The 15,692-nt window shown below is 46.7% G+C and overlaps 5 protein-coding genes across 5 annotated transcripts; 3 read left to right on the top strand and 2 right to left on the bottom strand.

Moving 5' to 3' along the window:
• The first annotated feature begins 1,858 nt into the window (after positions 1-1,858).
• On the top strand, positions 1,859-3,067 carry F4812DRAFT_342167 (uncharacterized protein). Its single transcript, XM_047931639.1, has one exon. It carries the CDS (start codon positions 2,273-2,275, stop codon positions 2,816-2,818), a length of 546 nt encoding a protein of 181 aa, XP_047791033.1. The 5' UTR covers positions 1,859-2,272; the 3' UTR covers positions 2,819-3,067.
• Positions 2,926-4,195, bottom strand: F4812DRAFT_342160 (mitochondrial K+-H+ exchange-related-domain-containing protein). The gene is made up of 2 exons (XM_047931638.1): positions 3,516-4,195; positions 2,926-3,435 (listed from the first exon to the last, which is right to left on the bottom strand). The coding sequence occupies exons 1-2, from the start codon at positions 3,950-3,952 to the stop codon at positions 3,033-3,035; spliced, it is 840 nt and encodes a 279-aa protein (XP_047791032.1). The 5' UTR covers positions 3,953-4,195; the 3' UTR covers positions 2,926-3,032.
• A 452-nt stretch (positions 4,196-4,647) lies between these two features.
• On the top strand, positions 4,648-6,583 carry F4812DRAFT_424321 (uncharacterized protein). Its single transcript, XM_047933828.1, has one exon. The coding sequence runs from the start codon at positions 5,291-5,293 to the stop codon at positions 6,332-6,334; it is 1,044 nt and encodes a 347-aa protein (XP_047791031.1). The 5' UTR covers positions 4,648-5,290; the 3' UTR covers positions 6,335-6,583.
• Positions 6,584-6,841: 258 nt separating this feature from the next.
• Positions 6,842-10,876, top strand: F4812DRAFT_424319 (Cullin-domain-containing protein). Its single transcript, XM_047933827.1, has 7 exons — positions 6,842-6,984; positions 7,058-7,120; positions 7,381-7,629; positions 7,728-7,744; positions 7,820-7,899; positions 7,951-9,839; positions 9,951-10,876. Exons 3-7 carry the CDS (start codon positions 7,501-7,503, stop codon positions 10,137-10,139), a joined length of 2,304 nt encoding a protein of 767 aa, XP_047791030.1. The 5' UTR covers positions 6,842-6,984; positions 7,058-7,120; positions 7,381-7,500; the 3' UTR covers positions 10,140-10,876.
• A 576-nt stretch (positions 10,877-11,452) lies between these two features.
• Positions 11,453-15,242, bottom strand: F4812DRAFT_424315 (transport protein Avl9-domain-containing protein). Its single transcript, XM_047933826.1, has 5 exons — positions 15,053-15,242; positions 14,370-14,994; positions 13,865-14,291; positions 13,581-13,793; positions 11,453-13,523 (listed from the first exon to the last, which is right to left on the bottom strand). Exons 2-5 carry the CDS (start codon positions 14,573-14,575, stop codon positions 12,090-12,092), a joined length of 2,280 nt encoding a protein of 759 aa, XP_047791029.1. The 5' UTR covers positions 14,576-14,994; positions 15,053-15,242; the 3' UTR covers positions 11,453-12,089.
• Between the last annotated feature and the right edge of the window lie 450 nt (positions 15,243-15,692).

Raw genomic sequence — 15,692 nt, 5'->3', positions numbered from 1 at the left:
TAGGGACGAGCTAATCTTGCAGGACGTCTTGGGGATCGTTTCATATTTTACCGGAAGAGTGGTAGGCAGTTAGGCACTTAACACTGGATGAACTTTGAATTTATTCCGATGACTGACAGACTATTCCCATGCCAAGAATTTTCCCTAGATACATATTCTGACACTGAAAACCGCATGATCGACATCCCGAGGCTCCATCCAATAGTTTATCTGCATGAATAATGCTTGGACAAGGACACTTGAACTTTCCCTAGGCTCAATTGTCTATTCAGATAATGTGTAGAAGTATGTCTAGCTGCTTGGATATATTGAGCTTACCTGCTGTGTCATTCTACGGTCGTCCGCATTATCACTCGCAAATTGCCTGAAAGAGGAAGGCAGATAGCAGAGTTTATGAAAGAGCGAAATCAGGTCGAAGTATGATTCTGGTAATTATGTGCAACACCCCTTTAGACACCTATCTTGACAAATTGTCTAAGATTGCCATGCTGAGATCACCTTTGACGACGACATGAAATGGTTTGCGCGATTCCGGCGTACCATTTGCTACGATGAACTATACATACATACCTAGTATGGTGTAGGAACTGCAGGGCCCCCCTGTCTTATCCGCTCTTTGCTACTATGTAGAGGGAGCCAGCGCCCTTATCAAATCGTACCTTACTATGATATTCCCATGCACCGCTTTCGTTTGGATAGATATTAGGTCTAGATGACATCGGAAGAATCCTTTTCCCTGAAGCACTCGGACGATAAAGGCGACCACATCCCTGCGAATGACGATACCGGCCATGGCGATCTAGCCAAACCCATTGGAGATAGATGATAGTCATTTAGCTATGGATACTTCTCGCCCGCTAGGTTCTCACCGTCCACAGATATCATGCCTCGATAGTGCCCGCCTCGGTCGCGAATCTCTAGAAACCGGTCAAGGTCTATGTCGCACCAACTCTGTTCGCTTGAGATGACCCTAAGTGATATACTAGTGCTGTCTGCGTAAACTCGACGTCGCACCCCAAAGGGGTGCTGCGCTTTAATTAGGAAATCGGGCAGTAATTAAGGTAGCGTACCAGACTTCAAATACCAGTAAGAAGTTATTCCGATCCCTGTCACTTGCTAAAAGCGGAAGAGAAACATCAAAACTTTATGAAATTTTATGAATGTTGGAAAATACTTTAAAACGCGTAGAAATTACACTTGTTCGGAGGTACTTCGGATCGAATCCCTAATCTTGCCCGTTTCCTTAATTAAAGCGCAGCACCCCTTTGGGGTGCGACGTCGAGTTTACGCAGACAGCACTAGTATATGTATCGTCGTGCAATCGTGGTTGAATGCATTCGGTCGTGTAGAACAGACACAAGTCCAACCAAGGGCACGGCATCTCATACCTAATCTATCCCCGAACTTCGGAGCCGCATATCTTTTCTCCTGGGCTTTTAGTTGATCCTGGTAAGTTGGCGCGTAACAATGGCAGTTTAATCTTTTGGATTTGACGCCCTTTATTCTGATGTTATTCCACAGCTGTATTTACTTCCTATCGTAAAGTAAATAGATGTACGAATATACGGGAAGGATAAATCGTAAGCTCAATTGAGACGTATGCATGTAGAAGCCAAGAAACACTTCAATTCTTGTTGGTGAATTTTTTTTTTTCCTGGGCGGATGAGCTGAGTATTTCCCGATCCGGGTTTATCTTTTGGCAACGAATGGTAACCATGGTACCGTGTCCTCAAGGAAAAGCGAATGACAGGTACCTAAATTACTCCTTAGAAATATGTATGAGAGTGGGACACAACAACAAAAAGGGTCAAAGCCAATCCCGAATATTGTTGACACTCGAGCCACCTCTTAAAAACCCCACGCGATTTTAATAGATAAAAGTTCCTTTTCCTCGTTGTGATTTTAGAAAAACAGTTATCGAACAACTGTTCTTCCCTCTATGCCCATGTCTGTTCCCATACTGCGATATAAACTCCAAATATCTTCGTCGAGGGCAACTACGCAACTACGCATCTAGAAATGTAGTTATGATTTTGCCTAAACTCAGATGTGGAAGTAAGGGAGGTAATACATAAAACTCGACAACAGAGCGATCTAGCCCGCTGCCCGCCGGTACCACCAAACCACACACATACGCATATCGCTATCGGAGTCCTCGGGCCTTTTTTATCTTCTTTGTCCGGTGGCTTTTAACTCCATCCCGTCTTCCAACCTGGTCTTGTCTTCTCTCGCTCCCGCTTGCTCTCGCCAGCCCGAATTCGAAGATACCGAAATGGCTTCCTGGAGCATGCCCCTAAGAGAGCAATACGCGCCCCTAATCCCCTCGCCCTTGAACCCGTCGAGGCAAGATACATCGAAGCGGCGTAGGCGGATATACTACCCCCAAGTTGCCAGACGCGAACAGAGCCCGACACAGATACTACTACGCCGACAGGCGAAAGTAGCGTGGAGATTGATGTCCTCGCGTGACGATGGCACAGCCATGACTCGCCTGCAAACGGCACGCAATGCCAAGGCCGTCGCGGTGACAGCGAAGTCCAAAGAAGACTATTGTCCTATCGGTACCGTTGCGGAATACTATTTACGGGCGGATTTGGGATGCTATAACTTCGACCTCGACGAAGGTATGCGAAAAATGGATATGGAGAAGCAGGCGTTTGCTGCTGGGGACTATAAGGGCGGTTCGCTACGGGAAGCATGCCAGCTTTTGCACATGCTGACGACGTGGCGGTCAATGGCGACGATGGGGATCTTTTGCATCGCTGGGGTCCTCTTGGCAATCCGTGTGATCGGTATACCTCAGGTATGGCGAACGTGACACTCATATCTATTCTTCATGCGAGGACTCTTTTGTTGCGAAATCCTGTCTGCTGCTCGGATGCTATGGCAATGAAGAGCGAGGCCGGTTTGTCTATTCCCTCCCAAACCAAATCTGGGTATCTTTTATCTATGAACTCGTAATTTTGCCATTATGCAATACCCTATCGTCACTAGTATTCCCGAGATGATGTATTTATTTATTGATGTCATGATCATTGTCGTTTCTCCGTGTCGTTTGTTTTGGGCTTCTCTTTTTCTTTTTGTATTGCCGACTCGACCTGCCAAATAGCCCGTTCCAGTTCAACTTGGAGCTCCGGTATGTCCAACGCCTTTACGAGCTGCCGCCCATGCTCCTGCGAGAGTAGCATTCGTTCTTCCGCAGACTCTTTAGGACTACTAGCAGTTGACGAGCTCGCCTTATCTACGTCTGCTATTTGCTCTTTCGTCGTAGGAGAGTCGGGGAGAAGTGGAGTGTAGAACGAGTCGAGGACTGGTGATGGAGATAAAGCCAAGATATTCTTGTCGCAAAGAAACTGGATGTGCTTGCCGCCCGCGAAAGCTCGCCAATGCGACCAAGCTCGATACGCTAGATAAAAGAAAGGCAGATTGGGGATTCTAATGTCATGTTGATTAGAAGCCTGTGAAAGTAAAGTATAATGTGTCACTGGACAAGATAGTAGGTTAGGTACACTTACACAGGTACGAGAGCAAACGGTGCACTAAGGGGCATCCCAATAAGGCACCATATTAACCGAGTTTTATGTAACGCTTCCCGCTCTGTGCCGAGGTTTCGAAGGACACTTACAGCCTTTGATGAAGGGATCAGGGTCTCTGGGTAAATAAGATGGCTCTTTTCTTTTCCTAGGATCTCCTCTTCCCTTCGTCTAGTGGATAGAGGAGGTACCGATTTGAGGCCCCATTCCTCGTAAGAGATCCTCCTTAATAGAGAGTTACCATAGTCGACAACTTTCTTCTGCCAACCGCTTTCTTTCTTCTCCCAGCTAGACCAAAGCTGCGCGGCACGAGCCGGAGCCTTATCAATAAGGGTCTGCTTGTTTGTTGGTAAGGATTGAAGTCTTTGGCAGTATAGTAGAGTTCGCCGAGTTGAGATGGGGAGGAGGAAGAATCTCATTATAGCGAGGTGAGGAGGGGGGTTGATATTGTGTATTGCGGAAGGTTTGCGACAGAAGCAGCACGAGGACAGCGACAGGAAATGGGTTAGAATAAAAAGGATAAATAAAAAATAAAAATAAAAATAAGTCGCAATGAAGCCTCGATTACCTCACCTGTCTGTAGCCTTTGTGGGAGTCATCGTCGTCACGTTCGATGAGGTTTTCAAGAGGCTTAGCAATGACGTTAAAAAATTATAGATTTCGGACCCTTGTCGAATCTTAGAGCAAGTTTTGCGTAGGAGGCCCTGCACTTTTTTTGGGGTAACAAATGGAGATGCTTTTTGGTGACGCATGTCCGCAGGGATAGGCTTTGTGGCTTGCATGTACACTAGAGGTAATACACTAGAGGTATTATGTGAGATCTACCTCTAGATCCACAAAGTCTCCCTGCGATTAAGGTACCTAGATAGCACCAAGACCATTTACCTCATGTAGTAGGTACATATGGCCCCATCTCACATACGATGTTTTCCATGTATTCCATACATCCTGGTAATCTCCCCGGGGCCCGGACAACGCGGTCCTCAGTGCTGTTGTACTTGAAGTGGGCTTTAATTTATTAAAAGCTATCGTAACTTTTCTGTCATTTGACTTCTTCAGCTGCTCTTCCTCCTACATATCTACTACGAAAACACAAAAAAGAAGAAGAAGAACGTGTTTGTCGTATAACCATTTTATATATTCGGGGATTTTTTTTTCTTTCTTTTCTTCTTTCCGTCTTCCCTATATTCACGACAATTTGATATTGTCTATTGTGTGTTATTGGATTGTTTATGAGACCTTATCGACTAGTTAACTATCTACTTTTTTTTAAGTTACCATTCTTTCATACCAACCTCCCTACTTTCTCTATCTACATTACCCGCATCAATTGAAGTCTCGCTTTGTCCTTGCTCGTCTTCTGGCTGTGCGCTTTGCTCCACACTCGGCATCCAACGTTGGCGATCAGCCATACATAGTTGATGTCAAAAGTTTAATGGAAGCCGGCGCTTACGGAAAGCCGTAGTGTATATACGTACACTGACCCGGCACGGTCATAACCTACCTGCTACCTATGTAGGTATATATACCCTGCATTGCCAACGTTTTGGAGTGGTCCTGAGCGGTTCTTTCTCTACTCAACGCGCTAATCTACCCAACCACCCCCACCTCTTCCGCGTCTTGACGACATACCTAAGCTAAGTATGTAGGACGATGACTAGCAATTTTGTCAGTTTATTCCACCATTGCCATCCTGCTCAGCCACCTTTATCCTTAACTTTTCGCATCCCTATGCCTCTACCGCGCCGAGCACCGCGATGACCCGAAATCCTTTGCGGACCACTGTGCCCGCTTGGGTGGAGTTGTACGATGAGCACGTTCATGGGCCGAGTAAGGGAAAACATATCAGTCCACCCCCACCAACTGTCCGCCCGGAACAGAACAGATCAAACCACCAATTAAAACGGAGGGTATCGAAGGATGGCTACGTTGAATGGGTCGACGAAAGACACGACCATGTATCTAAACTCCCCGTGTTCTTGAGGAAACGAGCCGACAAGCCAGGGCGACGATGGGATCATCTACGCACGGCAGAGCCGGTTATTATGGGACTTGGCTATCGAGCACCTAATGAAGACCCTTACGAAAGATGGCGAGATTTCATCCACTCGTCTTCCTATGGCCGGAATCCTGATGATGAGTACGAGGTAGTACCCTACCAGGCACTCCAAGAGCTAATGCCAGGCCTCGACCAACCCGTACGGAGTCCGTTTCATCCATTGGATCCCAAGACCAAGAGAATGTCTAGGAAGGATACGTGGGGGATGAAGATCTCCAACTTTGTATTGCGGCATCCGATAGCGCCGCTCATATTCCGTCTAATCGTCTTGATTACCACGATCGCAGGTCTCGCTGTAGCAACAAATATTTTTGAAAGGGAGAAAAATCCAGAAACTCCTGACGATAACATTTCAGAAACCTCGCAAGCGATTGTAGCTATAGTCATTGACGCTTTGGCGATTCCATATATTTTATATATGACTTGGGACGAATATACGGGGAAACCATTAGGACTTAGAGCACCAGCTCAGAAGGTGTCGTTGACGCTTTTGGACCTCGTTTTTATCGTGTTGAAATCCGCTAGTACGGCGTTGGCTTTCGAGGCGTTGGTGTACCATAGTGGGGACGGCCTGTCGACGGATGCCGAATGGGCGGCGACGGAGAGGGTGTCCTTGCATTTGGCTAGGGGTCTTGCGGCGTTGACGCTGGTAGGGTTGATCGCCTGGATTCTGAATTTCACTATTAATGTATTCAGACTGGCAGAAAAGCTCGGCGGGATGGATAACATAAACGAAAAATGAGTTAGGTTAATAGCTTATAGGGAGAGGAATATACCCCAATATGATAATGTTGTATATATATCATATAATTATTATAATTATCATGATGATGATTATTGCTATTATATACCTCTGACGGCTTTGAAAAGCATTCGTGGAGCTTGATGTGATGGTGTGTGTGTGTATTGGGTAAGTATTTTCTGTAATTCTGTAATGCACTTCGTATACCTCAGGAGAGGTATGTAAATTGTCTTGGACGAATAAAATACCCAGTTAGTTATCCAAACTTCATTCATTTAACTTACAATAATTCATTCATAGTCGTATGTTACCTAACCTCCCTCTGTTAGGTAAGCTTGAGGTGAGTACCTAGGTACCTAAGGTAAGTACTTTGTAGAGGTGGGGGCGGAGACTGGCAATCAGTAGAAACGCTAATCCGTTCTTGGCGGTTAGCGGGTCCTTAAGGTTTCGGCAGCCTTGAGAAAAAGAGACCGGGTCATTTTGCAGTGTCTGCCTTACACCCGTTAACAACAATTACCTAAGTGATGCGGCAACCTGAAATCGACTCCAACTGCCAATTCTCACTGTAGCTGTGATGACTGGTTTGACAACAGATTTCAACATCTTTTGATTTCTCTTGTGACTTACTTTCACTTTCCTATTGTTCTAGTGTCAGTCTCTTTCAACCCATTGTTTTTATTTTTCTCCCTAAATCATCGCATCGCTAACCCCACCGTCAAATAGTCAGCCTTTCTTAAATAAAACAAGGGTCACGAGTCTGGAAGATTCACCTACTTCAAAGACAATGTACGTGCATTGTTTGCCTTGATGATTGCCTTATCTTCCCGACGATTATGCCTTATAAAATAAACAACCGCAACAACAACAAAAAAACAAAAACAAAAACCTTCCCCAGAGCCTCGTCCCAATTCCCGTTAGCATAAACTGCAAATAGATACGCTTCCCGCTTATACACACGACCGATTACCGCGCCACCCTACAATCGTCTTGTTCTCGTTCTCGTCCATTGCTGGCTGACTTGAGTTTTGACATTCGCCTCTACATAGATCCCGAGTCCCATCTTCATATTCGTCCGAAAATACTCTCTGCCTGTTTGTCGATAAGCCTACGCCTCGTACCCTCCTCGAGGGATATCCCTTCCCGATATCTGAATCTACCTAGCCATCATGTCCGTCACAACACGACCCATGCCCTCGGCGCCGAACCGAGAGGATATCGGCCAGACATGGGAATACCTTCAGAGTGGTATTTCTAAAATTATGATCAATTTGCAGGATGGAATGGATATGGCCACTGTAAGTTTCCAACCTTCCAACCTTCCAACCTACCAGTGTAGTGTAGTATAGTGTAGTGTACTACTTGCATGGCTTTCTTTTGCTAACCTCTTCGCTAGTATATGGGCATTTACACGTAAGTCTCCTAGACTCGCTTCCTGACTGCTACCTAACTGTTACCTAACTGTACATTTGCTGACCCGAGAGATAGAGCTGTTCATAACTTCTGCACATCGCAAAAAGCCGTTGGACTAGGTAATTCCGGTGCCGTAGGACAAGCTCATAGGGGAGGTAATGATAACCCGTCTCGAAGTCACGAATTTCCCGCTAACTTGGGCGAAGCGCATCTCCTCGGTGAGGACCTTTACAAGAAACTGAAAGAATACCTCAACAACCATCTCCATGGAATCTATGAGCAATCCAAAGGACATGCTGACGAGGCCTTACTCGCATTCTACATCAGAGAATGGAATAGATACACGGTCGCCGCCAAGTACATCCACCACCTCTTCCGATATCTTAACCGGCATTGGGTCAAACGGGAAATGGACGAAGGGAAAAAGAATACATATGATGTCTACACCCTACATCTATATCAGTGGCGCACTGAGCTCTTTACCCTTGTTAACAAAAAGGTTATGGACGCCGTGCTCATGCTCGTAGAGAAGCAGAGGAACGGGGAAACTATTGAGCATAGGCAGATCAAGCAGGTGGTTGATTCTTTCGTATCTCTCGGTCTCGATGAGCACGACGCTACTAAGTCGACTCTCGACACCTACAGATACCATTTCGAGAAGCCATTCCTCGCAGCGACCGAGGAATTCTACAAGGCCGAATCTAAGCAATTCGTCGCCGAGAACAGCGTCGTAGAATACATGAAGAAGGCAGAAGCCCGACTAGCCGAAGAAGAAGAGCGTGTGCGCATGTACCTCCACAACGACATAGCACTGCCGTTGAAGAAGACATGCAACAAGGCCTTGATTGCCGACCATGCCGCAATGTTAAAAGATGAATTTCAAGTTCTCCTCGATAACGACAGAGAGGAAGATATGGCCCGTATGTACAACCTTCTATCTAGAATCCCAGATGGGTTGGAACCGTTACGGCAGAAGTTCGAGGCTCACGTTCGCAACGCGGGCCTTAACGCGGTGGCTAAGGTTGCTTCGGATGCTGAGAAGCTTGAGCCCAAAGTTTACGTGGAAGCTTTACTTGAGACACATACCCGATACCAAGGATTGGTTAAGCGAGCCTTTGCCGATGAACCTGAGTTTACACGGTCTTTGGACAATGCCTGCAGAGAGTTCGTGAACCGCAACGAAATCTGCAAGTCGGGAAGCAGCAAGTCACCTGAACTTCTAGCCAAATATACAGATGTATTACTTAGGAAAAGCGGCGCTGGTGTGGAAGAGGCTGAGCTCGACGCTACTCTGACGCAGATTATGACGGTTTTCAAGTATATTGAGGATAAGGATGTATTCCAGAAGTTCTACTCGAGGATGTTAGCCAGACGACTTGTGCACAGCAATTCCTCGTCTGACGACGCCGAAACAAGCATGATAAGTAAACTCAAGGAAGCCTGCGGTTTCGAGTATACGAATAAACTACAGCGCATGTTCCAGGATATGCAAATCTCCAAGGATCTTAATACCGGATTCCGAGAGCATACCAAGGGCTTGCAGTCGGAGAAGCAACCACTCGACTCGTCGTACTCCATTCTTGGAACCAGCTTCTGGCCTTTGACACCTCCTAATACAACGTTCAACCCTCCAGCCGAGATTCAAACCGACATTGATCGGTTCACCCTCTTCTATAAGAATAAGCATGAAGGGCGTAAACTAAGCTGGTTGTGGCAGCTTTGTAAGGGTGAGCTCAAGACCGGGTACTGTAGGCAATCAAAAACGCCTTATACTTTCCAAGTGAGCGTTTACCAGATGGCTATTCTTCTAATGTTCAATTCGAAGGATGCCCATTCGTACGAAGATATCGCCTCAGTTACCCAGCTGACAAGCGAGGTTCTGGATCCCGCCCTTGGTATCCTCCTCAAAGCCAAAGTACTGATTATGAAGCCTGAAGGCGAGAAGCCTGGCCCTGGAAAGACATTTCATCTTAACTATGATTTTAAGAGCAAGAAGATCCGCGTGAACCTCAACGTTGGTACCAAGACGGAGCAGAAGCAGGAAGAGGCTGACACCAACAAAACCATTGAGGAAGACCGACAAATGGTCCTACAAGTAAGTCTTATATATACTTTTTTTTCCCCCTTTCTATCCCCCAAGTTCGCCCAAAATGACAACACTATCTGGGTTACCTATCTATAATCGAGGTGCTAATTAGTTTTATAGTCTGCTATTGTCAGGATCATGAAGGCGCGAAAGAAGATGAAGCACAACTTACTGATTACCGAGTGTATTACTCAAATCAGGTCACGGTTTGTGCCCAAGGTTAGCGATATCAAGAAGTGCATCGAGATCCTTCTTGATAAGGAGTACCTGGAGCGTTTAGAGGACGACGAACTTGGTTATCTCGCTTAAGACAGAGACACAGTCTCTTGGTCTATAGCAGAACTGCATTATACACGCGAATACCTCATCCGTATTCTTTCTCCTGGAATCCATTGGCGGTGGTGGCGGCAGTGGCGGTTATGTTCCTCACGACGACGACGATATAATAATGCAAACCCGGAGGTGGGCTTCCTGACCGGACATTGGGAAGGCGCTTTTCTACTTTTTATTTCCTCTTGGTTCTCGGTTGGCGGGCTATCTGACGCTGGGTCGGTTTTCAGAACGACTAGATAGACTTGTTATTACGCGTTTGACGAAGCCCCGAGTTACTATACAGAATGCGACGAGAAGCTGGGGGTGCTTCCCACGATACGTTTGACGGAGACGGGATCTGGCGCGAAAGGAGTATCGTGTCGTGTATCATACCGCACGGAATGGGAACACCTCGCTTATGGCATCTGCGGCTAGCTGGCTGCTCCTTGCTTGCTCTCTTCCCCCCACCTCCCAGTTTTTCTACATAGACCTAGGCTTAGCTACCTAGGTCAAGATCCCCGGGGCCGTCATAGTGGTGGTGGTGAGGGACCGGTGATGCATATCCCAGGCGAGTTTGAGTAGTAGTCTTCTGCTATTGTCGCCTAGGTATTGTGGTCTAGGCGGAACCGCAAACTCCCCCTCCCCGTAGATAACGAATAAATACTCTACATTCCAGAGTGTCGCTTTGTGTATGTGTCATGCGTGTGTACAATAATTACTTTGCCTCGGTGTTCCTCTTTACTCTTACTTGTGACTAAACTTGCGGTTTAATATGCTTAAAGTCTACCTAACCTCCATAACAATAAGAATCTAGGTACCTGTATCTCAGGAGACACCCAAGGGACATGTGCTTTTTCACTACAACGAAACAATCCAAAGGATGTGTAATTTTTTCCATGGCCGTAATGAAGCCTACCAGATCAATAAACTATCGTAGCAGCCTTTGGCCCATTTGGTACATACCTCCTTCAACAGAATGCTATTGGCTTTTTTTACTTGCTAATCCAGAATCTGAGACGTCTTTCTTGGCACAGAGCCATAAATAAGACTGGACTGGACTGAACTCTCGACGTATTTTCATCTCCTGGAAATCACCTTGTAAGCTAGTAGGTACTTGAAAGACAAAGTATGGGACAGTGAAGCCACTAACATGCCATGCCATATCATACCATCCATCTGGAGGTGTATACCTACCTAGTACCTAAAGCAAGGCGCCGGGTGGAACGAGGTGGCATATTGTAGAATTCAATGTCCGTAGCAGTGCGGGAAGAGTACCTAGATAGAAAGCCATCTACACATATAGATAGGTACCTCCTAACATGGGGTATACTCAACACGCAACCAAAAGCGGTGCCGATGTAGCCGGCAGTTTCTCTTGTTAATACCGGTTCCTTAATTGTAGCACTTCATAGCAGCAGAGAAAGTCGTCATATGTTCCCAGCTAACCTTAGGTATGTAGTTAGTTGACTTGGAGCTTCTACTTCCGTTGTCCATTCATTCATTTCTCTTGCCTGTTGAGCAAGGTGGGGGATATTTGGTCTTATTTCTCTCTGCCTTGATGTATGTATGTATCCAAGAGGATGACAATAAGTACCTAAAGGGTGGCTGGGTTCACCATCTCTTATAACCAACCCCCTTATGCTCTCCCTCCCTCCCCCTCCCTGTCTTCCTCTCTCTATATACAAGGTACCCTAAACCTCTCTTTCCAGCTTATGCTAGCCACGGTACAGTATAGTATAATAAGGCCTTAAAGCTTTACAGTTGATTGATGTATTGATGTCCCCCAACCCCTGGCATCTTGTCCAGTTATGGCTCCCACCTTCTGCTCGGCGACTTGTAGAATGTAAATTCGCCATCCGGTTCAGGTAGTTACTCAGCATCTCGTCCAAGACCCCTTTCACCGCAGACTTGGTCGTGCATGAATTTATTCCATGAGCTAATTCGGTACTACGTCGTAGTTTTGGCTACTTTTGTATCTTCCGGTTTGATGTCGTCCTGTTTCGTGCCGTTTTCCTTCTTCTTCTCTTCAGTAGCTCCCTTTTCCTTATCGCCGTTGACATCGTCATCATCATAATCATCATCACTATGCTCCTCGCTAATTAGTTTCGCGTATTGATTTCCACCACCACCGTTGCGTTCGGGACCAGCACCTTTCCGCTGACTGAACGGACTGGAAGACCTGCTCTCGTCGGTCGAACCCGCGGCATCGAGCACGCTCTCGCCGAAGCTGTCCCCTGTAAGCGGCCGTCTATCATGGCCCTCGCTAGCTCGATGCTGGACGTCCGACATTTGGATTTTCTCCATGCTGCTGAATCCACGCGAAGAAAGCGCAGGGCTGCTCAGAGGCGTGTTCTTCTCGCTGCCGGAATCCGTGTTACCAGACCTTGATTTGCGACTACCAAATCCCCAACCAACACCGCCGCCGCCACCACCACCTCCGCTAGTTCCGTTAGAAGTATTACTCGATCGGCCCCATCCTTGTTTCCGCTTCTGCTCTGCCCACGAAGTCCAGCTTCCAATGTAAGCGCCGGCCCTCGCGCCAACAGAAGTTCCCGTGCCTTGAGCCTTCGTCGAATCCGCATTATTTGTCGCGGCTCCGTTCTTTTCTGCCGCGGCCTGAGCCGCTTGGGATTCTTCTGCGCGCTTCCTTTGCGCCTCGCGGAGAGCTTCCATATCGGCATACAGCTTGTTGAATATGGTACTTGCTTTATCGCGTCCCGCTGTCAAATTCCTGCCTAGTACTTCCTTGCCGACTGCGAACCTTTCGTCTAAATGTAAGTCCTGCACCTGCTGCTGAATCCGACGTTGGACGTCATCAATTGTAAGCCCGCCAGCACAAGGGTGCCTCGGCTCTACGATGTCGAATAAGTGCGAATCAGTATGTGACTCCCATATCCGGTAATTTTCGGTTCTCATCCAATATTCCACCCACTCGGTGCCAAAATCTACAGAGGGGTCTCCGTCAATGTGCGGAAGAGTCGCCTTAGGATTGTGTGCGTTTTTAGCAAGGTAATTATGGTATTTGACGGAGGAGATGAGAGATAGGAGGTACTCTTCAAATTGGAGACGGATGAATTCCTCACTACCACGATACCCCATCGTCTTGGGGCGGCCTGGATTGGATTCATCCCATGTATCGTTTACCTCTTGTGTGAGGAAGTCGATCCATCTTCTGTCGGAGTGGGAGAGTACTAACGCAGTTCGGAGTGATGTAGAAGTAATATTGATCGTGTTCTCGTCGAGATTGATTAGTATGTCGCTATACCGGTCCCTTTGCTGCAACAATAATGAGTTTGTGCTGCCCACTATATATGATTTCGTGCCGAAGTCTGCAAGGATGTCTAACTGCTGTAAGGGTGTGTACGGCCCGAACAGGCTCCCCTGTATAAATCGTTAACGCGTGTCCCTGATTTCGAGATAGACTGTCCCCCTTCCTACCTTGCCGAATATTTGCAATGGAAGTCCCATGTATGAAAGCAACGAGTTTCGATCACTAGTTCTCAAACTCGTCGGCTGCGTTAAATTCTTCTCATAATTATTTAGGTCCGGCCCAGCAGAATCTTGGAGATTCCTAAGCAAACCCGGGATTAAAGATATCAGGGAGAACTGCATCATGCACAGGCGCTCGCACCTCGAGCCGAAGAAGAGCATCTAGTTTCCTAGTGAGTATATAAGTCGGGTCGACAACGTATAGCACAATGTATAGCAATGAGATTGCTCACCTTGGGTTGTAAGAGACAGCATTTTAATAGTACTAATGTCTGCCAGCGGAATTCCCTTACGAGTTCCCGCAGACTCATTCCTAGGTATTGATCCCTGTCTACCTCCTCGTTCAACTGGCCGCGCGCCTTTTCGTCGGCCAGGCTCTCCTGAAACCTCCGCAGGATCTCGGTATCGCTGAATTCACGCTGGGCAAACCACGCGCTGGTAACAACAGACAATCTTTCCCTTAGCATGCCAAAGAACTGAGGGCTATCTGCTATTACCACAACTGCCTTCTGTACCGTCGAGCGCGTTACATCAGAGGGTCGAACCAGCAATTGCGAGGCGTCCAATTGTCTCGTGCAAGCTATTCCAAAGAGCGAGGTCGCAGGAGAGTCGTCTTTCGCGGGTCGTAAGAGGGTGAAGTACGAGAAGTCTTCGGTCGACCTGGGACGAACCAATGAGGTCAGATTTGTACTAAATACACATAGATGCTGTACCCGAAAGGTATTTTTAAAAACTCACGCGTGAGCCCCATCGCTTAGAGCCATAAACGGGAGCAATGGCCAGTCATACTCGACTGCCGGGTCCTGGCCTTCTTCTACACCAAACCATCTCTCGACTTCGGGGCCTCTGTGGTGATGGAAATCCACGACCGTTACCAGCGGCACGAAGCTCGGCTTACTGCCCTTATTTCCCTCCCCAGGAGTGCCCGAATTGGGCGTAGCCATGTCGAATACTCGCGTGCCCCAAAGGCGACCAATATACCGATATTATAGACGAAAGGATTGCGCGGGTGAAGACTCGGTAGATACTAGAAGTAGGATATCGGTAATGAACACGTACAAGTCGTATAAGTCGGCCGTGGTAATACCGACTCAAAAACAAGAATGGCTTCGAGCTCTAAGCCGTCTATCCGAGGTGGGTTAAGAATCCACCATATAGGTAAGCTTCGATCTTAGGTACCTGTTACGAGGCTCGGCGGAACCAGCGGAGGCGGTGAGTTGGTACCTTAGGTAGCATATAGAATCTCCGGGAATATAATAATAACAATAATAAGGCTTGGTGACGGTAGGGCGGTTAAGTTCGCCAATGCTCGAAATTAGCTGAATATCAGGTAACTAAAATCGAGTTCGAATTTGGAGCTAGGCTGGGAAAGTTAACGATGCCAATGGCCGAGTTCCGGTTCAAGGTGTAAGCAAGTTTACCGGAGCAGAGAGGTCTGACAGTAACAGTTAGATAGCTATTTTCCCCCCATCGACGACCAAGAAGGAAATTTGTTGTTAGAAGAAGAAGAAGAATGGTAGACAGCTCAGCATAGGTCACATAAATGCCATTGGTAGAGTAATATACATGATCTTCAATGCCTCATGCAGCATCGAGATGTTAGTTTTTTTTGTGTGTATATGTAATGTATGTAATAACAAGGCAGGGGAAGATCTAAGATTTTTTTCTCTTCCTTTTGAGAAAAAGAAGAGGCTGTTGTTTACGGCCTGTAAAATGTGAGGTAGGTACGTATTTGTATTTTTGTCTTTTGTCTTTTGGTCATGGAGAAATTCCAGAAGATTGGATAATATCGATTTTCTTTTAGGTGCTTGGCTGCTGGCTTGCAGTTGCTGCAGGTGGTCCCACGTCCAATGATTTAGCGATGACAGCGCTACGACGTGGGAATTAATGACCCACCTACCCACTACGGTCAACTAGCGTCAATCTGATATGTATTTATTTATGTAGGTATTTATTTATTTCCCTTCAAAACACTCCTAACGAAGCTCACCACATAATATAAGAAATGCTACACAATATCCATAACAGAAACCCATTTTATAGTACTACGTACCTATGCTA

The sequence above is a fragment of the Daldinia caldariorum genome (genome assembly GCF_022478825.1).
Source record: "Daldinia caldariorum strain CBS 122874 unplaced genomic scaffold F4812scaffold_6, whole genome shotgun sequence".
Classification (NCBI taxonomy): Eukaryota; Fungi; Ascomycota; class Sordariomycetes; order Xylariales; family Hypoxylaceae; genus Daldinia; species Daldinia caldariorum.
Note: the sequence above shows the minus strand (reverse complement) of the source record. Positions and strands in the feature narration are given on the sequence as shown.

Coding starts and splice junctions, on each gene's coding strand:
- F4812DRAFT_424319 (XM_047933827.1), top strand. CDS start 7,501: ATGTCCGTCACAACACGACCCATGCCCTCGGCGCCGAACCGAGAGGAT. Junction 7,900..7,950: donor AGGACAAGCTCATAGGGGAG/GTAATGATAACC, acceptor ACTTGGGCGAAG/CGCATCTCCTCGGTGAGGAC. Junction 9,840..9,950: donor ACCGACAAATGGTCCTACAA/GTAAGTCTTATA, acceptor TTAGTTTTATAG/TCTGCTATTGTCAGGATCAT.
- F4812DRAFT_342160 (XM_047931638.1), bottom strand. CDS start 3,952: ATGAGATTCTTCCTCCTCCCCATCTCAACTCGGCGAACTCTACTATAC. Junction 3,436..3,515: donor CCGTTTGCTCTCGTACCTGT/GTAAGTGTACCT, acceptor ACATGACATTAG/AATCCCCAATCTGCCTTTCT.
- F4812DRAFT_424321 (XM_047933828.1), top strand. CDS start 5,291: ATGACCCGAAATCCTTTGCGGACCACTGTGCCCGCTTGGGTGGAGTTG.
- F4812DRAFT_342167 (XM_047931639.1), top strand. CDS start 2,273: ATGGCTTCCTGGAGCATGCCCCTAAGAGAGCAATACGCGCCCCTAATC.
- F4812DRAFT_424315 (XM_047933826.1), bottom strand. CDS start 14,575: ATGGCTACGCCCAATTCGGGCACTCCTGGGGAGGGAAATAAGGGCAGT. Junction 14,292..14,369: donor CTAAGCGATGGGGCTCACGC/GTGAGTTTTTAA, acceptor GGTTCGTCCCAG/GTCGACCGAAGACTTCTCGT. Junction 13,524..13,580: donor CATTGCAAATATTCGGCAAG/GTAGGAAGGGGG, acceptor CGATTTATACAG/GGGAGCCTGTTCGGGCCGTA.